This window comes from Bos mutus, chromosome 11, assembly GCF_027580195.1.
Source record: "Bos mutus isolate GX-2022 chromosome 11, NWIPB_WYAK_1.1, whole genome shotgun sequence".
Classification (NCBI taxonomy): Eukaryota; Metazoa; Chordata; class Mammalia; order Artiodactyla; family Bovidae; genus Bos; species Bos mutus.
Window position 1 is genome coordinate 1,637,917 of NC_091627.1, and position 20,367 is coordinate 1,658,283.

At 61.1% G+C, this 20,367-nt stretch overlaps 1 protein-coding gene across 1 annotated transcript in view; it reads right to left on the reverse strand.

Annotated features, from left to right (window-relative positions):
* Positions 1 to 20,367, reverse strand: part of COL5A1 (collagen type V alpha 1 chain) — a 148,248-nt gene that overhangs the window by 93,617 nt on the left and 34,264 nt on the right. Inside the window, 3 exon segments of the mRNA XM_070378676.1 lie at positions 10,913 to 11,075; positions 12,123 to 12,336; positions 17,938 to 18,105. Of these exon segments, the coding sequence (XP_070234777.1) occupies positions 10,913 to 11,075; positions 12,123 to 12,336; positions 17,938 to 18,105 (545 nt within the window).

The following is a 20,367-nucleotide window of genomic DNA, read 5'->3' on the forward strand; positions in this document are numbered from 1 at the left end:
CACCATCACCACCACCACCATCACCACCATCACCACCACCACCATCACCACCACCATCACCACCACCACCACCACCACCACCATCACCATCACCACCACCACCACAATCACCACCATCACCATCACCACCATCACCACCACCACCACAATCACCATCACCACCACCATCACCACCACCACAATCACCACCACCACCACCACCACCACCATCACCTCCATCATCACCACCACCATCACCACCACCAATCACCACCACCACCATCACCACTGCCACCATCACCTCCATCACCACCACCACCATCACCACCACCACCACAATCACCACCACCACCACCATCACCACCACCACAATCACCACCACCACCACCATCACCACCACCATCACCATCCACCACCATCACCACCACCATCACCACCACCACCATCATCACCAAAGTCACCACCAAAATAACCACCATCACCATCACCACCACCACCATCACAACTACCACCATCACCACCATCACCATCACCACCACCATCAACACCACCACCATCAACACCATCACCATCAACACCATCACCACCACCAAAATAACCACCATCACCACCGCCACCACCACCATCACCACCAACACCATCAGCAACAACACCAACACCAACACCAAAATCACCACCAATCCCATCACCACTGCTACTACCACCACCACCACCACCACCACCACCAAAATCACTACCAAACTAACCACCATCACCACCATCACCATCATCACCACCATCACCATCACCACCATCAAAAATATCACCACCACCACCATTACCAGCATCATCACCACAACCACCATTACCACCACCACCATCACCACCAAAATCACCACCAAACTAATCACCATCACCACCATCACCATCACCACCACCATCACTATCACCATGAACACCATCACCATCACCAAAATCACCACCAAAATAACCACCATCACCACCAACACCATCAACACCATCATCACCACCACCAAAATCACCTCCAAAATAACCACCATCACCACCACCATCAAAATCACCACCAACTATACCACCACTGCTACCACCACCACCATCACCACCACCAAAATCACCACCAAAATAACCACATCACCACCATCACCACCACCATCACCACCACCACCATCATCATCACCATCATCACCAGCACCACCATCACCACCACCACCACCACCACCGAGGCAGGAGACAGTGGGCCTCTGCCCAGACACCTAGTGTTTGTCAAGTGGAGTCAACCTGAGCCTTTGCTCTCACCCAGACACTCCAAGGACAAAGCTAGTGGCAAAAGCTGAGCTCTGCTAAAGCAAAAAGATAAGGTGTTCACAGCTGAGTTCAAGGAAGACTTTCCTGTCTGCACCTGCACAGGAAGGCTTCTTGGGGGTCAAAAGAGAGGGGCCCACCCCAGAATAAGTGTGGACATGCACTCATGGCCCTCTGTGGTGGGATACATCTCAGAAAAACGTAGCGCGTGCATCTAGGAGAGGGCCTGGGGGCCGGTCAGGTCCATGAAGAAAGAAGCAAGATAAGCTTTGGCAAAGTTGGAGAGCGGGAGGACTGTCCTATAGAGGTGATTTCCATCGCTTCCATGCTGCCCTGCTCCTCACTCAGGGCTCCTGCTGTCCTCTCCTGGGGTGTGTCTCTGCCCTGCTCCTGAGTTAGACAGACTGCTTTCCTGCGTGCTCTCCCACACACTGTGTTGTGTCTCTAATAATAAACTTTGTGCCTGTTTTTACAGGTTTTGCCTCCTTGAAACATTCTTGCTTTCAAACAGGGGCAAGAGCCAAGGCCCTTTGCTTCTAGCCTCTAGTCCCTGGTGGTCTACTGGCTAGAACTCTTGATTTTCATCCAGGTTCCCCAGGGTTAATTCCTGGGCAGGGAACTAAGACCTCTTTTCAGGACTGCTCACTGATCTCCTCTGAGATCACCATCACCACCAAGACCAACATCCTCACCACCACCACCATCACCACCACCACCATCACCACTGTCTTCATCCTCACCACCATCCCCATCCCCAACATCCTCGCCACCACCACCACCACCACCACCATCACCACTGTCTTCATCCTCACCACCATCCCCATCCCCAACATCCTCACCACCACCACCACCATCACTACTCTCATCATCACCTGTTACCACAATCACCCCCATCCCCGTCGTTAACATCACCACCATCGCCATCAGTCTTGGGTCTCTGTCAAAGGCTCACCAGCGTCTCCCTCTGAAGGCAGTCTTCTGATTACTCATTCTTTCACCCTTTCAACTAGGATTTTTAGCAAGTCTATAATGAGCCTATGGACACAAAGATGAGTAAATCGTGTCTTTGACCTCAAATCTCAAGCACTCATTAATTCCTCAGGAGATGCCCAGGTGACCAAGTGAATAACTCTGCCTGGGGAAGTCAAGGAAGCCATCTCAGAGGTGGTGGCCTCAGGCCCAGGCCCTGGTGGAGGAGGTGGATGGTGAAGATTCATGGTGAAAGTCCTATTCGTGGTTCTCACTCTGCCAGCACCTTACCTCTGCCTGGATGAGACGCTCCACCCCAGGCACCAGCTCCGGCTCAGACTCCAGGTCTTAGTTCAGCTCTTCCGTCATCCCACCCTCCGTTTCCAAGGTGTCATGTGATGCCACCTCACACCATGGCCGCTAGCGGGCTGCCTGAGCCCCGCGTCCCCTCCACGTGGACCCCACACCACCTCGTGCCGTCCCACACCTGCCAGCTGGTTGTTGGGAACCCAAGTGCAGAAATCCACCTTCACTCTCATGGAATCCCAGAAGACACTCCCCAGCCAGAAAGACCTCTCTGAATCTTATTCTGTGAGCCAGGAGAGTAACCTGGCATCGTCTGTGACAGGCGGGATCTTTCTGCAGACCCTCAGCCACCAGAAGGACTCCCATGCAGAACACACACTCCTCGTGGGGGCCATCCAGGGGAGTGGCAGGCAGGGGCGACTTTAGAGGCCAGGGCTGCCCCACACGCTCCACACCAGCACCCGCGACCTGAGCAGACTCTGCTGCAATCCAGCCTCACTTCGAGCACTGAGGCCCTGCGGTACGATGCCAGCCAGGGTCCCAGGCTCCCCCCGAGACCCTGCCACCTCAGCTGCAAACGCTCACTGCTGAACACGGGCAGGAAGGGTGCAATGGTGTGGCTGACTCCCGGGGACAACCTGCACGTCCCAGTTCCTGAGACATGGCCTCAAACACAGCCTCCAGGGAGCACTAACTACAAACCGGGAGCCTGGGCTCTGCAGGAGGCGGCAGGTGCTCAGGGAAACTAGCTTGTGGGATTATCTCTACCGACTGAAGTGCAGAATTCTGGGGCTCCAGAGGATTAACAGTCATCACAGTGCCCTAGAGTCCTGGCCTGTGGGTCCCTGGGTACCATCCTCCCAGGGGACCCAAAGGTCGGTGTAAGCTGCCTCATGCCACCAGGCAGACCTCCAGCGTGGCATCAGCCCGACTGGGCTGGGACGCGGGTCTCCTGCTCACTGTTTCCATGGAACAAGCCTGCAGGCCTCCGCCAGGCTCAGGAGGGGCCCGCTCCCACAGCGTCTGGGCAGGGGAGGGCCTGCCTGAAACTCCGTGGGGTCTCTCTGGACCCCTTCTTGCTAGCCCGGGTGGAGATGCCCCCCGCCACTGCTAGGCTCAACACAGATCCTGAGTGCCCAGCGCGACCCAGGCCAGCACCCCCACCCCGCCAAAATCACTGCGTACCCGAGGGGCAATTCCAGACGAAAGCCCCTTGGCTGGGATGGCCGCACGTGGCCGCGCTCCGGCTGGCCTGGGCTCAGCCGTCACACCGCCACAGCCCGTGGGCTGCCGGCCACCCGCCCCAGGCAGGAGTCGTGGCCCCGGCACACCCAGGGCCCAGCCCCTCCCGGACCTGAGAACCAAAAAACAGAAACGCACCTCCAACTCTGCACACGGTCCTCACTGGCCAGTCAGCTGCCCACTCAAGCCGGGAGCTGTGCACAGGGCTGCCCCCTACCCCAACTAGTCGGGAAGAGACTACCCCTGCCCCCCGGGCGCCGTGGACAACTCGGCAACCCAAGAAAGACTTTGATTTGAAACCAAACAAATATCCATGCCCGCAGACTTGCGTTTAATAACCCGCATGTGCCCTGCAGGCATTGAAAGGAGAGCCGCCCCTCCCCACACTGGCCTGAGCAGCGGGCTGGATAGGGACCCCAGACCAGGGGCCCAAGTCCTCATCCCTGGAACCTAGAGATGGCGCCTCCCAGGGAAACGGTGTCTTTACAGGGGTAGTTCAGTGATGGGTCTGGAGAAGAGATCAGGCTGGACTAAGATGGGCCCCGCCTCCAGTGACTTGAGTCCCTGTCAGAGGCAGACAGAGGAGAGGAGAGGGCGGTGGGGATGGAGCAGGAGAGGCGTGAGGCGCCCACAGCGGGGTCACTGGGCCAGGGAGAGGTGTGAGGCGCCCACAGCGGGGTCACTGGGCCAGGAAGAGGCGTGAGGCGCCCACAGCGGGGTCACTGGGCCTGCACTTCCCCGGGGGCCCCTGCCCGCCCCCAGGCCACCCAAGGCGGCGCCCCTCCGGACTATCCACCTGCTGCTGGGCTGGGCCGTGACCCTGTTCTCCAGGCTGGGAGGGGCAGGAGGGACCCTCCCTGGAGCCCCCGAGGGAGGCTGCCCCACCGACTTCACACTGCAGATCTCTGGCCTCCAGAACTGGCACCTAGTTCACTCCTGTCTTTTTAAGAGACCCAACCGAGGACATTTGTTTCTGGGGTCCAGGAAACACAGAGACGGCGAGGTCGCTGTCCTCGCCAGGAACCAAAGGGGGTCCCCATGAAGTGGGCAGGGCTGAAGCAGAGGGGCAGCTGGTTGTGGCTTCCGTGCGCCCCCTGCACCCCAGGGTCCCCCACAGGGAGCACACAGCCGCTGCACGGGCCTGCAGCGGCAGGGGCTGCTCCTGGGCAAAGCGCAGCAGGACGGGAAGGAGGGAGCAGGGACCAGCGTGGACGCAGCCCTCTGGCCTGGCCCAGCCCAGGACTGGAGCCTGCTGGGACAGCCTGGGGTGGAGGTGCCCCTCGGGGGTCCTGGACCCAAGACTTGGCCCTGGGAGCCTCCACCCCTCACCCCATGTAAGGTCCAGGCACACACGTAGACCGTGACCCTGGGAGCCTCCAGCCCTCACCCCATGTAAGGTCCAGGCACACACGTAGACCGTGACCCTGGCCGTGCAGACCCTGGGCCCTGCTGGGCACCTCTGAGCGCCAGGGCCTCCCCTGGGAGTCGCTGGGGGGCACACGCCGCCACACCAGCCTGGGCGGGACAAAGACGTGGGCCCGGCACTCGGAACCACCCGCAGGGCCACCTCTCTGCTACTGGGTCTGGCGGGAACGTGGCCGTAAGGCAGCCACGGACGGTTGTGCAGAGCGCTCGTAGGGGTCTCTGACGCTTCGCTCTGAGTCTTGGGGCTGAGTGTGCAGTGGACCCCAGCATCGATCCTGAACGCCCTGGCCTGTTGTCCAGACAGAGCCGCGGTTCCCACCCGGCCTGGCACCAGAGCCCAGCTCCTCGCATCCCCAGGACGGGCCTACCTGGCAACCCCAACTGGAGAAACACTCGTGTGCCTGGGGCGGGGATGGCACCTGGCCTGTGGACAGCCTCAGCTAGTGGGGCTGGAGGCCCAGAGACAGCCCCCGAAAAGCCGCGGAGCCGCTTGGCACCCTCAGACGCCCGCCCGCCTCACCGACGTCCGGCCATCCGACATCTGAGCCCCACCCCGCACTGCCTCCCACGGAAGGAAAAAGCACACCCCGGAAGTGACGGCGGCCCTTCTCCAGCCATTAGGGTGAAACTGACAAAGCTGGGGGATGGTGGGCAGAAAGGGCCGCAGAAAAGTGTGAATGGTCACCAGCAGACCAGCGGGGCCAGGCCTGGCCACGCCCGAGGGAGGAACACGCCCCAGCAGATTGCCCATAGCGTGACGGACCCAGGAGCCGCCTGCTACACCACCTGCCGTCCATCACCACCCCCGTCCACTCTGGAGCCACCAGACCAGCCAGTGTCCTGCACCCGGTGGCCTGGCCAGGTGGTCAGGACAGGATGTCCCCAGAGGGGCTCAGGGTCACCGGTCACAGCCTCGGCCTAAGACACCAACCGACTGCTCCCTCTGCTCCGAGGCCCCGATGCCAGACGCCCTTCACGTCCAGGAGCGCCTTCCCGAGAGGGATCCCGGGGCCGCCTCTGAGAACCACTGAGGAAGCGCCTCTCAGGCTGCGGCCCGTTCCCACCCCGGGAGAGCTGAATTCCAAGAAAGATGGTGTCAGTGGGAAAGAGAGGCTCCTGGAAGAAGGGCCTCGGGGATTAGGTAAACCCCCAGGGCCGCCCAAGAGACTGGAGGACGGCAGACAGATGGCAGGACCCTTCCTAGGGCTCGAAGCCACTCCCTCTCCGCTGGCACCCACGGGGTTTGCAGAGAAAACCTCCAGTTTACAGTCTGTTTGGTCTTGTTGAAATTTTCAACACCTTCAAAGAGGATTTGGCTCCTGGCCCAGAACTCACTGGCTCCCTGTCCCCCCGGGGAAGGTCTCCTTCTCCACATCCCCCTCCCCTTCAAGGCTCACCTGAGGGGAGGGTCCTTCCCCCAAGGAGCCCGGAGCAGACCCTCACCAGACAGGAGGCTCCTTCCCCCACAGACCCAGAGCACCACCGGGCCCTGACGTGCCCCCCATCCCACCCTGCAGACCCCTCCATCTGGAGCATCGGCCAGCTCCAGGCACACAGGGGAGCCCAGCAGGTGCAGGGTCCACCGGATGGGCCCTGTGCTTCAGAGTCCAGACCAGGGAACAGTGCTGGGCAGGCAGAGGGCCCCAGGCATGCAGGGAGGGCTGGCTCTGGCAACGGCATGTGATGGCTCTGCCTGCCAGGCACCAGGGCTTCCCAGACCCCACCAGCCAGGGGACTCTGGTGTGCTCGGGGCTTGTACAGGACGACGGGCCCAGAGCAGGGCTGGGCACCTGCCAGCATGGCTGGGACCACCAGGGAGGCGCCCTGGCTTGCGATGGTCCTGGTTTCTACAGTCAGATGGTAGAGAGACGCCGGGCAGCTGGGACTGTCGTGCCTGTCCCCATCATGACCTCGGGACAGGCCGTGGGCCCTGGGCAACCACAGTTCTGGGCACCGACACCACTGCACTGCAGCCCACTGGGTGACCTCCGGTAAGTTAGTCAACCTCTCTGGTGCCAGATGACCCAGCGCAGGGAGGACAGAACACACAGGCAGTGAGCGGGCACGGGGCCCTGCGGGCTTCCCACCCAGGCTTGTCCCCGAAGAAAATCAGCCGCTTCCCACTGCCTGCCAGACGCACTCGCTCCCCTGGCAGTCTTGTCTGTTTCCAAAAACACAAAGCTTGTTCCTAAGCCCGGGGTGAAAACAAGACGTCTTCCTGCCCAGGGGGCCTGCAGGGGACCTGCAGGGCCGCTCTCGGTGGGGGTCTGAAGAAGGACCCCCGACTTCCCCAGACAGCAGGCCCCCAGGGGCGGGACAAAGCCTGGGAGCTCCCACGGTTCTCGGGTCCCAAGGCGCAGGCCCGCCCCAGGAGAAGGGAGAGGACGCAGGGCACGGAGTTCCCGGGAATGTCACTGCAGGCTCCAGCAGGCAGCTCCCTGGGCGGCCCTCGGGCACGAGCTCCACCTGGGAACAGGTGGGCAAGGGCGGAGGCTCGGCCGGGTCAGCGAGGTGGGAAAGCAGCAACCGGGGGGCCAGCCCGAGCCCCCTCCTGAGCTGCCAGGGCACCCGAGGGGCAGCCCCCACGGGGACCTCGCCCAGGACACGCCCTGGCTGGGGAGGTGCCACCCAGCACCACCCTCCCTGCGGGTCTCTGGGCCCAGGACGGGGAGCCCATGAGCCCAGGTGGCCCAGCCCTGCACGGCATGGGGCCCCTGCCTCCAAAGCACGTGGCCAGCACTGAAGTCTCAAGGTGAGACGCGGGACAGCGTGTGACCCCGCGCCCTGGCAGGGGGTGGGACCTCAGTCACAGCTGCTACCACAGCTGACAGGTTAGACCCAGCCGGAGCTGATGACAGGCCACCCGCTCTGCCAGGGCACCAGCATGCGTGGTTCACTGCGGTCCCACGGTGCGGGCGTCTTACACATATCACAGGGTATCCCAGGGTCCCCAGCATTGGCCCTGCCATGCCCCTTCTGCAGGTAAGGACCCCGAGCCCGAGGGGGGCTCCAGGCCATCAGCCGGAGAGGAAGCACCTGAAGGCCTGAGAGGCCGCGCTGTGCACTCGCTCCTCCTGGGGGCTTTGGAAGGGTGGGGGGCGCTGTGTCCCCAGCTGCAGGGCAGCCCCATCAGAGGCAGGCTCACACCAGGGCCAGGGCAGGGAGGGGGGCCCAGGGAGTGTGGGCAGCTGCCCCCTGCCCAGCTGCATGCCCAGGCCAGCGGTGGCCCCAGGGAGACCCCCGGTAGGGTGCGGACCAGCTGAGAGCAGTCACTGCTCTGCGGGAAGGGCTGTCTACCTTGGTCCTGTGGTCTCCACCCCACTCTCTCTCTGGATAAAGAGGCCTCCGTGGGGCCACACACACCCCGGAAAGCCCAGTGCCCCCACAGACGCTCTAGAGTTCAGCAAGTCCCCGTTTGGAAACAGTGCAAATCGTGAGGCCCAGTCTGTGCCAGAGGCCACTTGGCTGTCCACCAAAGTACCAGAACCTTCCGGCTCCCCCCCACAGCTTGCAGAGCTTCAGGACAAACCAGCTTTTAATGAGGGGAAGTCACCCTCCCCGGGGAAGAGTGTGGCTGCTGGGAAATGGTTTTCAATGGTGCTGGCTCCTCCTTCTAAGGAGACGCCTCTAGGAGCCAAAACGGTTAAAATGGCAAGTGCTGCTATCTGGGATCTGCTGAAAAGGCAAGTTAAGTCATTTTTATTTCCAAACATAAAAATAAAGATTCTGTCTCACTTGCCACAAGACCAAGGGTGGCTGGGGACCTGAGGACCACCCGCCCAGCTTTATCTGCGAAGGACGAAAAGCAAACACGATGCCTGGGCCCGAGTGCACCCGCCTCCGGCTCCCGGGGCTTCAGCAGGAAGGATGGGACGGGCCACACTTTCAGACACGGACACGTCCAGCAGCCGGGAGAGGCCAAGGCTACGGGACGGCTTCCCTCACGGCATGAGGAGTTTGTAGTCAACAGAAGTCTCTGGGGCCTGGCAGCCCCTCAGCCTCAGAGAGAAAGCCACGACCAGGAAGAAGGGCTCCTGGAATTCCGAACCTATTTCTGAGCTGCAATCAAAAAGCCTGCCTGCTTACTGAGCAAGTCCTCCCCCGACGGTCGGAAGGCTAAGCAGAGGAGAGAAACCTGGGCTATCCAATTTGAGATCTGCTTCTTCTGACAATCATAAACTGTTTTCCCTCTCTAGCCATAAACCTGGGTAACAGCGGCGGAGGCATCGGCAGTCCTCAGCCACCCCTCCCCGCGTGAGCATCTCAGGGCAGCGGGAGACCTCATGGCTCATAAACAGAACGGCTGGGACTTGGCCCGCCCTGACCTCCCCAGAGCTCCCCACAGCCCTGCAGTCTCCACAGGCTTGTGCTCGTGGGAAAACAACTCTTCTGGCTCGGAAAATCAGGGAAGAAGAATTTGGCGTAGGATCCTTTTAAGATAGATAAAGCTTTCCCCTGAATCTTTACAGTAAAAGACCCACTAGCAGCACACAAAAGGGCCCAGAAATCAGAGCGATCCAGATCAGGCCCTGCACAGACAAGCTACTGCACGGCCTGGGGGTCCAACCCCAGTCTGCTCACGGACCCTCCTCTGCATTCAGACTTCCAGCGAGAGGAGCGAGGGCAGTGGCAGGCACCCAGGCTCCCGGGCGCTGGGCAGGGCCCCCAAGCCAAGTGCGTCACAGGGGAGCCCCCTTGAGCCCCCCACGAAGGCAAGGCTGCCAGCAACCACATGTTACAAATGAGTCCTGAAGCTCCCCAGTGGCACTTGCCCTACCCAGATCCTCACACCAGCAGGAAGTCTACACCAGCAAAACACTCAATCCCAGTCTGTGCGACCCCCAAGCCTTGGACACCAGCTCCCCGGGGGAGCCCTGAAGCTGCTCAGGCCTGGGTCAGCCCAGCCGTCCTGCAGTTCATCCCGGGTCTCTGGGCAAGTGAGGTCAGAGCGGAGTCACGCTCAGAGGGCGTATCCTCATCACGCCCCAAATCTGGCAGCGCCAGCCGGACCCAGGAGCCCAGCCCACCCTGTGGTCCACAGGCTGTGGCCGCCCTGGACAGCTGCTCTGCAGAAAAGCGGCCAAGTTCAGCATGGACGCGCAGAGCTACCTTCACACTGGTCCTCCCCACCCCCCGCTTCCACGGAGGCGGCTCTTCTGATTTTCCTTGCTAACCCACATCCGACCAACTGTGCCCCGTCCACCCTTCCACCTGTTCCGACGCCAGGCCGCGATCAAGCCTGAGTGTGTCAAGCGCTTGCTGGGAGCGGGCAGTGGTGCTTACCGCGTTCAACCCCACCCTAAGTTTTGCCACGGTCTATGAAGAAGCCACAGGCACAATCCCACTTTACAGGTGGAGACACTGAGGCTCAAACGTCATAGCAACCTGCCCAAGGCCGGAAGTCCCGCCCCCTCGGGCCTGCACTGAGACTAGGCCCCATGAACCTCTCATAGCTACGCACGCGGCCCCGGTAAGAGCCTGCAGAGAGACAAGACCAGAACTGCATCCTCGCCACATGCTCAAAGCCCAAGGGCTCATCCAACCGCCTGCCCATCTCCCCAGGCAGACATCAGTCCTGCCTTAATAGAAGAGGGACGGTCAGCACTCGCTCCCCCTGCAGCGGAGCGCAGGATACCGGCCACAGCGGCGTGTGTCCCAGGGGTGTGGGACGGCCCGGCCCCCTGCTGACCTCAAACACTTCCTCATCCAGAATCCGGGTGCCGAACACGACGATGCCATTGACGTCTATCACAGGGTGTTCACTGCGGTCCAGGAACTTGGTTGTCTTCTTTTTACAGTCCAGGATCAAGGTGACATTCTTCTTGTGGACGCTGAGAGCAATTCTGTGCCACCTGCAAACAGCCAGCCCAAGCAGGTGACGGGGGGGGGGTGGGGAAGGGCGTCACCAAGTCCCACGACCAGTGTCCCTGCCGAAAGTCCCCGGGGACGCGGGAGGAAATCTGTTCTCCGTCGAGTCGCTCAGAGCCGAGCCACTGCGGTCAGGGTCCACGCCGCGCACCACGGGAGACCCCTGCGCTCGAGTCAGGTCTCTCGTCTCTACGATGACGTCAGCTGTCTGGCCCGGAGCGCAGCCCTGAAACCTGGCTCGGGTCAAGGGCAGGGAAGCCCTGTAGCGCTCCCCTATGTAGCAGCCCAAGCCCCAAACGCAAATGCAGGCTGTGGGGAAACCGAGTCTGTCGGGAGATGGGGGGACGGATGGACCTACTTGAGACTTTCGGTGAGAATCACAGGACTCACATCCTGAGTTCTTGAAGGATCGCAGCATGTGGCCTCAGACGTGTGGGCCACAAAATGAGTGATCTCAAACCACCAGGCTTTAGGGAGGTACTCAATAGAGAGTTCTGGAAAAACCTGGCGTCTCCTTTTGCGATCACTCACTCTCACACCTGTATCTGCATCCCTGCGTGCATGCTAAGTCGCTTCAGTCGTGTCCAGCTCTTTGCACCCCTATCGACTGTAGCCTGCCAGACTCCTCTGTCCATGGGACTCTCCAGGCAAGAGTCCTGGGGGGTGCTGTGTCCTCCTTGTGTCTGCATCCTTAAGGATGTCGCGAATCCTTTCTGGAATCGATGGGAGTACCTACACAGTCTCCCGTGTCCCTGCAGACGCTCACAGGCTAGCGTTTGATGTTGTTTAGTGCGCTTTACAGGGGGCCATGGAGGCCCAGGGAGAGGTGAGGTCTCCAGAGCCACAAGGATGAGCCCAGATGGAGACCAGCCCCGGACTCCAAGCCCGGTGCTCTCTCTGACCTGTGGGCTGCTGACTCCATCCTGCTCTGAATCACATCCTGCTGCTAGGTCCCCAGCTCCCAGGGGCCTTAGGTGACCCACCCAACCCTCCAGCAGGGGAGGGAGGGGTTGCCGAGCGGTGCTACTCACTTGCCATCTGACAGGTTGATGCCTCTGAAGAGGGGGTAGTCCTCTGGCCCCGGCTTCCCCGTGTGGTCCTCATAGAGGAAGACCGGAGAGCGGCCCATCTCCAGGCCGATCTGCTGGATGCCCTGCTCATTGTAGATGGAGACCAGGAAGGCCTGGCTGCCTTTCTTGGCTTTCACAGTGGTTAGGATGGAGAAGTCCTCGGGAAACGCAGATGCTGAAACAGAGGACAGAGGTTAGGAGGCCGCTGGGAAGCCCTCAACCCTGCCCAGCCACAGCTCTCTGCAAACAAACCAATTCAGGGACCTGGAAGCCTTTGCTGTGGATGGTGGTGCACAGACATTTGCTTCACATCTGTGCCTGGATCAAACTGTTCCTGCAACCCTTCCTTACCACCACATGGCCAAACCCACCCCTTCCAAGGCTCAGTCCAAAAAGAAGCCTGATTTCTCCTTCGAACTGTGAGCCTTTAGTCCTATCTCTTCACTCCCCAAACCTGAATACATCTATGTCTCAATCCTTAGAACTTTCTAGAATGTGAGCTTCCTCTGGGCAGCTGTTGTTCCAGATGCACCTCTGACACCTGCAAGGCCTGAGGCTGAACCTCTCAGAGTGTGTCTCATCCACACCCTCTGGAGGGTGGGAGGACAGAGAAGAGGGGAAGGAAGGCAGGAGGCTGGGGATTACCACTCGAATGGCAGAAATTTCCTGGTCGACACGCGAATCAGAGAAAAGGGAAAATAACTCAGAAGACGAAACCCCAGCCCTGCTATGTTGATGGAGGGAGAGTTCCTTACAGCACAGGCTGGACCCCCGCTGGCCCTGCTCCTCTGGCTCCAGAGTCCTGCACACACACACGCCCTTCACGCCCTGCATTGTGGATGGGACAGGGACCTATCCCCCTCCTCCCATCCGTCCTGGCGGTGGGGTCAGTGGTGCTCTCTCTGCGTGGCCTGCAGTTCCCCTGGGAGCCAAGGCCTGGGGCTGGGTCAATCGATGCACGGCCAGGAAGGCTCAGCGCAAGTCAGCATGTGTCTCAGAACCAGGGGACGGAGCAGGCCCAGAGGAGTGTCAGCAGGGACTCCGGCCCGGGAAGGACAAGGCCCTGAGGCTGACACCGCCTCCCGCCCAGCACGCTGCGGTGGGCTGGAGCCGGTCCTGGTCCCGGGTAAGGACAGAGCCCCTCACTGACCCCCCACTCCTCTAGAACTACCACAAGGTCAACCAGACGGCCCGGTGCCTGAGCTGGGATCAGTGAGGAGGGCGTCCTTGGTGGCTCAGATGGAGAGAATCTGCCTGCAACTTGGGAGACCCAGGTTCCATCCCTGGGTCGGGAAGATCCCCTGGAGGAGGGCATGGCAACCCAAACCAGTATTGTTGCCTGGAGAATCCCATGGATGGAGGAGCCTGGTGGGCTACAGTCCACGGAGTTACAGAGAGTCAGAAAGGACTGAGCGACTGGCATGTCCACATCCAGTGAGGAAGCTGTCCGTGGGTGCCCTCTGCCGCACAGCCGGCAGCTGGCCTCTGCTTCGGGCCCCTGTAGGAGAGCCTGGCCAGTGCCCTGCTGGGGGAGAGGGGGCTGCCAAGGAGATCCCCGCCCCCGAGGCCCCCAGAGGACCCAGGGTGGAGGGGTCTCTCTAGGGGGAGGATAAGAGGGTTCATGGCAGCTTCGGGCACAGAAACCAAACCCCAAAGGCCAACAGAGCTGTGTGAGCTCTTAAGGCTGTGATGGAGGGCAGGTGGAAACAGCCATCCCGCAGGCCCCAAAGCTCAGGCTAAGGTGCAGATGCAGGAAGGCCTGTGGCTCGCAGCCCAGGATCAGGTCCCACTGTTGAGAAGCTGCCAGTTGGGGTCTGTTTGCTGTGCTCAGCGCCATGGCCCACCTACCCCCAGGCAGGGAGACAGGGGTTGGGTTTGGCCAGTGGTGTAGGGAAAGGCTTCAGGAAGGGTTTGATCAAGGGGCAGGTATGCAGGGAACGTCTGGGCACCACCATACCCAGCCAGGGTCACCAGGTCCGAGGGGAGGGGTGTAGTCAGCACGGTCACCTGGGGGAAGGCTGGCTTCATTAAGGCACGGACTCAGGCTGCCCTTGTGTGCACGAGAAACTGTTTGAAAAGAGCTCTGTGGAGGCCAGGACCGTCACCAGCATCTCCGCACACTGTGCTCCGAATGTGAGACATGCTGGGGGACCAGAGACCCAGCCTGCATGAACTGCCGTGGTGGGGTGGGGCGGGGGGAGCGGCTGCACGCAGGCTCCAGGGCAAAACCCCAGCCGGGACCTTGGCAGGCCCTTTGGTCCCCGGGCGTGAGTGGACACTGAAGGGCCCGGGGTAGCATCTGACCCCAAGCATCTCAGAGGTCCCTGCTCACATCCAGGACGGACAACAGTCACCCTCGGAGTCCGTGACCCCCTGCTCTCATCTCAAAGGTCGGCCTGCCTCCCGTGTCCACCCCGTGGTGACCCCATGCCACTGACATCACCCTCCTGCCTCAGGTAGAGAGAAGACTGGAAACGGGAGGACCCCCCACCATCATCAGGCACGCAGCGCAAGACCACGGACGCCCTCACTCCCAGCTCATTAAGATGCTGGCTACTGATGCTGAAATCGCTTCCGTGACACATGTTCTCAGCTCAGATAACCTGAAAGGATGAATTACATCTAACATTCATCCCTCTCCTGGCAAAATAACAATGGATGTAGCAGCACTTCAGAGACGGTCCGTTCTCATCTCCGTCGCGAGCAGGACACCGGCGAGCTTCGTGATCTACACTGTCAGGGAGAGGCTCGCCTTCTGCCCAGCGCTTTGTGTTCTATCCTCAGAGAAAAGTCAAATCCGAGCAGCAGGCTTGGTGAGAGGCCCCCAACTCCCTTAGATCAACTCCTGTTCCCTCCGGCCCCCGACTCCCTTAGATCATCTCCTATTCCCTCCGGCCCCCGACTCCCTTAGATCATCTTCTGTTCCCTCCGGCCCCCGACTCCCTTAGATCATCTCCTATTCCCTCAGGCCGAAGCCCAGAGGCACTGCAACAGTTTGGGTAGACCGTGGGCGCTCAATAAATGCATGTGCCATTAAACTGAACCCTACTAGGCCAGCAGTGGTTGGGCCAACAGTTTCACATTCTGCTGGACACAGGCTGATTCTGGAGCCCCAGCCCGTCACGACGGTGGCAGTGGGGGAGGGGACCTTGTTATGCCCAGCCCCCCTGCTCAGATCCCAGGCAAGGAGAGAGTCTCAGGGTCCCCAAGGTGGCCAGAGGGAGGCTGAAATGGGGAGCGGTCCCCACGCCCAGGCATGACCACGGCTACCCTGTCTGGATGCCTTCAGAGGGGGCGGCTGGACCTGGGCGAAGGCAGCTGGCCAGTGGCTCAGAGGATGCAGGGGTGCCCCGCCAGTGGCCGGACAGTCCCCAGGGACACATGTGCCTGCGGCACTCCAGGAGGGCCTGTGACAGCTTCTGGCAGGGTCTCAGGCCGGCTTTACCTTGACGTGATGTTCCCCTGCCGCCCACTGCAGGTGGCGGGGGCAACAAGGCCCAGGAACCCCCAGCCCGCCACCAGGCAAGCTGGGCAGCCCTCTTTGGTTGGTTGGTGGCGCCTACTCCCCACAGAGACCACCGCCCTCAGGTCTGATTCAGTCCCTGTGGCTCCGTCCAGACGGGGTCAGGAGACCCAGCACTGCCTGGCACAGTCACGCTCTTGGTCCTGCCAATTCAGAACCTAGACCACAGGCTGCAAGCGAGACTAGAAAATCCTTCTCAGATGAGGGAGGAAGGCTAGCGCCCTCTTCGCTGGCAAGAGCAGAGAACACCACGCTGTGGCTCTTCGCCGCTGGGAAGGGGGCTGGGCCTCTGAAGAAGCCGGCCTGTGGCCCCTGAGGTCCCGGGACATGGCCTGGACCCATGTGGGGGGCACAGTGCTGGAGGACAGGTGAGTGGGCACGGCTGGCGTGGGCGGCTCTGGGGGGTAACTGGGGTCGGGGCTGGGGAAGGGCGACAGGGCCCCACAGAGGCCCCAAGCCTCATTCGAGAGAGGCTCTGAGAGAAGAAAAGACAGGGAGGCTGGGCGTGGTCATCAGCCCCGGACTGCAGAAAAGACCCCGGAAACGTCCGCTTAAACCATCGCGAAGGAGCGCCCAGTTCCACCTGGCGTTAAGGAGGCGATCATTACATACGGACCCATTCGACTCCATGAACGAATTATGGCTCGGAGGCCCTGTAACAGCCCTTTAAACTCTTTCAGCATCTAATGAAGAGCCTAATTTGAGACCCTGGGGAAAATATGGGCTTAAAAGAAATTCCCTGTCTGGCTGTTCCGGAGTTCATACCAGATCTCCAGTAACCGGCCCGTACCCTGAGACCCTCTGATGTTACTCGCCACAAGATAACAAGGCGGGGCATGGATAGAGGACACCAACTCCGGTGAGCTGGCTGTGACCCTGAATTGGGTGGCAGGGGTCAGATTGAACTGCCTGCCAGCAAAGCGACCACAGACGGCCGCGGGGCAGGACCTTGTGAGATGCCCGCGCAGTGGTGTCCGTCCCGAAGCACGGGCGTGAGGGTGCAGGGCCAGCAGCGCTCCCAAGACGCCTCGCCCCCAGCCCCTCAGCCCCCCGCAGGGGAGTTCTAAACTGGGGACTCGGGGCAGGACAGCTTCTCGGTGATTCAGAACACGCTGGCCCCGAAAGGATAAGAAAGGCTCCTTGGACGTGCGGCAGAGTGACATTCCCGAGGGTCTTTGTAGCGAGTGACCCGTGGGGCCCTGGTGAGCCCCGTCTGCAGTGATGGTCAGACACTCTGGAGGGGGGACGTCTGGCACCCCAAGGTGGTCAAGGGGGGTCCACAAGACACAGTGAAAGGCCTTGGGGCCCCCAAAGGAGCTAACCGGCCCAAATGCCGTTTCTGGAAAGAGCAGACCCAGCCTCTCTCGCAGAGACAAACTCTTAAGAGTCCCTGCGGATTTAAAGAGAGGCTGAGAAAACACGGGCGTGAAGCAGAGGGTCAAGAGTGAAAGGCCAGAGGAAGCAAACGCAGCCCTGAAAGGGCACATCCTTCTGGAACCCGGTGGGCACGTGGCTCACAGACCCCACTGCCGGCGGAAGGACTGCCCGACTGGAGGGTCAACGAGTGAGGCAGGTCGTTACCGGAAAGGTGGCGCTCACGCTTCTGAGGATTACAGAGCCGTCTCTGGGGTGAGTGCATCCCAGGGTCCCCGGGCCCTCTCTGATCGCAATCGGGAAGAAGAGCCCCACTGAAGTAGGGGGAGAGGTTATCAGTCATGGGCCTGGTCAGCCGGCCCAGGCCCTGAGGCCAGCGGGGGGGCCTACCAGCAACCATCGCTCCGCTCTGGGCTCGTAATTAAAAGCAGCAATGTGACACTTGGCAGTTGATTCTCATTAAAAGCCTGCACTCTCTTGCTGGGAGCTCTGATGTTTGGTGCGTGTGTCTCTTAATGTCCTCACCCCCAATTAAGCTTCAGTCTGGAAGCGTTTCCTTTCCCGTGACCCTGGGGTTTCTTAACCCCAACCCCGGGGAACCACGCCTTGGAGTCCCGGCACCCCGCCCCCTGCTGGAGAGACACCTGCTTGGAGAAGTGGTGCAAACAGACGAGGCCCCGCTCCCACCTTTGGGTGTGGACGGTGACCGCTTTCACTATCCTGACATCAAATCAGGCTCCTTCCCGGAAAACCAAGGACGCTTCTCCCTCCATCAGGCGTTCCTCCCCGCCTCCCCGGCTCCGGGCTCCTGGTTCTGCTGCCCGGCTGGGGGCGGGAAGCGGAGCCACACCCCCGCGAGGCACACACGCTGTCTCTTACCAGGGTACAGCTGCTTGGTGGGCGCGCTGAGCTGGGCATCTTTCGTGACTCTGTAGGCGACATCCGGGCCTTTGGAAGATCGCCGCGCTGCACAGAAGCCTGTGGTCTTGGTTATTCCATCAGGCAGGTTGTGAAAATCTAGAACCTTCAGGAGATCTGCTGGCTGAGCTGAAAGGACAAAAGGAGGTGATGAGTTAGCCATGGGCAGAAAGGGAGCACCCGAGGGTGCAGATGAGCTGGAAACCAACCCTCAGCCCCTCCTTCCACCCGCTCCAGGACCACCTCTGACCCTCAGAAGAGCCTGAGGGATCAGCTCAGAAATCGGGCGCTCTCGGGCGCAGGACACCGCATTTTGCGGAAATGCACACGGCCAGCTCCCACCCTGGTCCCTGCAGGCGGCCACCCCCAGGTGCGAATCCTCTCTTACTCGGTACTCACATTGCTCTTTTCCCCCCAGGTACCGCACCAGCCCCGGGCTCCCAGACCCCGCTTCTCACTAGCCTCACAGGAAACCCACCCCAAACAGAAGCTGAAAGGCAGCGTTAGCTCCCACCGCTGATGCAAGCGGCTTTACCTAGGGTGGTCTTATGAATTTGGAGTGATTGACGGCCTGTGACGTCCGATACGTAACTGCCGAGCGCGGGCCCCGCCCTGGGGTGCCACTGAGGACAGCGGGCAGGCTCCTGGCACATCTCATCCCCCATCCTTACCCAACGGAAATGCAGTTTTCCCATAAGCGTTTACACAAATAGTCAGTCTCCATTTGCTCCCAGAAGACCCACGCCTGCAGGGCGAGACAGCACCCAACTAAGAGCAACAGAGGGCGGGCCCCTACACCCCTTCCAGAAAGTTCGCAACCTCCCTCCCCTACTGCACAGGAGGGAGCAGCCCCTAGGACGGTGGAGACACTCCTGGTGAGCTCGACCGTCCCCGCAGATGCAAAGCATGGCTCCACGCCTGCGCACTGCAACCCAGTCACAAAGACCCCAGACCTCCAGGTGGCGAGGGCCACAGGCTTGGGATCCACATGGCCCCTGCCCTAAACAAGGCCTTGGATGGACAGTGCAGCTCGTGTTACTACGGACAAGAGGCCCTGGGAGTCCAGGCAGAGGAAGTGAACTCAAATTCAGAGTCAGCGCGACAGGTCATGGTGTGTGCGGCCGGGGCACTGCCCTGGGCTTCTGGGGAGCCCGGTGTCCAGCAGCCACCTGTCCGTGTGGGTGTGGGCAGGGCTGCCACGCCCCCTCCTCCGGACACCTGGATCTCCCTGGCCAATCAGAATGCAGCACCACCCTGTCCTGGGTGCTGGGCCCAGGGTTGGGCACGGGACTGGCCCAGGCCAAGAAGCTCCATCCTGGGGCCTCTTCCTCTCCGCTCTGCGGGCTTCACACTTGGGTGATGAGCCTGCAGCCCCAGGTGGCCTTCGCTGTGGGAGGAGGGCCTGCCTACAGATGTGGATAGACAGATTTCTGCTGTGCAGTTCGGGCTCCTGTACCTGAAGAAGACTTGTCTACACAAACCAATAAGCTGTCATCACGTGTATGCCAGCCTGGGCTGGACGCTGACGCTTGCCGCTAAAAGGCCAGACTCCCTTCTGGGTGTAACAGCAGGGCTGACACCAGCACGCCCCCGAGGCCTCTGGGCCTCCCGGCTCACGGGCTCTCCTCCCCAGAGGGTCCTCACATGCCTGAGACTCGCTCAAGAGGCAAAAGCTGTGGAGGGGAGAAAGGACCATCAGGGTTGGTTTCTCCCTCGCTGAGTTCCGAGCCATCCTGCAGCTAACTGCTATGTGTGGAGCCCAGCGCAGCCATCGGGGACGGGGGGCGGGGCTCCAGGCAGCCTCGCTGCTGGTCCGGGCAAGTCCCTAACAAGAGAACCGCCCAGATGGAGCCTACAAGGGGAGGAGGAGCCGGGCAGGGCGTTCAGGGCAGCAGTGGTGGATGGTGCCAGAGGCAGGTGCAGACGATGCCCTGCAGACCACCCCCCGTGAGGCGCTGGGGGCTGGGGAGGTGGCAGGCTGGGGAGGCTCCCGGGGGGGCCCGGGAGGGCTCTCCATCACTAAGTACACCACCCCAACCCGTCCACCGCGCCCTGCAAGGCACCACGCTACGCCAATTCCACAGATCTGAGGCCGCCCGTCCCAGCAGCGTCATTTCTGCAGCTCGGCTTCGCACAGACCTCTGTCCCTTTAATCAGGGGACCGGAAACTGGGATGACATTCCCCACCCCTGCAGAGGTGGGGACCCAAGACACCCTGGTCCAGGCGGGTGTCCACCGTGAAGAAAGTGTGCCTACCCAGGCGTCTACCGGACACGGGGGGTCGGCCCCCCACAGGGCTCCCCAGCACCTGTCCACTTGACCCCAGACGCAGAGCCAGGCTGGCCAGGTGTGGGTGCCCGGCACAGCCCCGGCCTGGCCTCCACCCGTGGG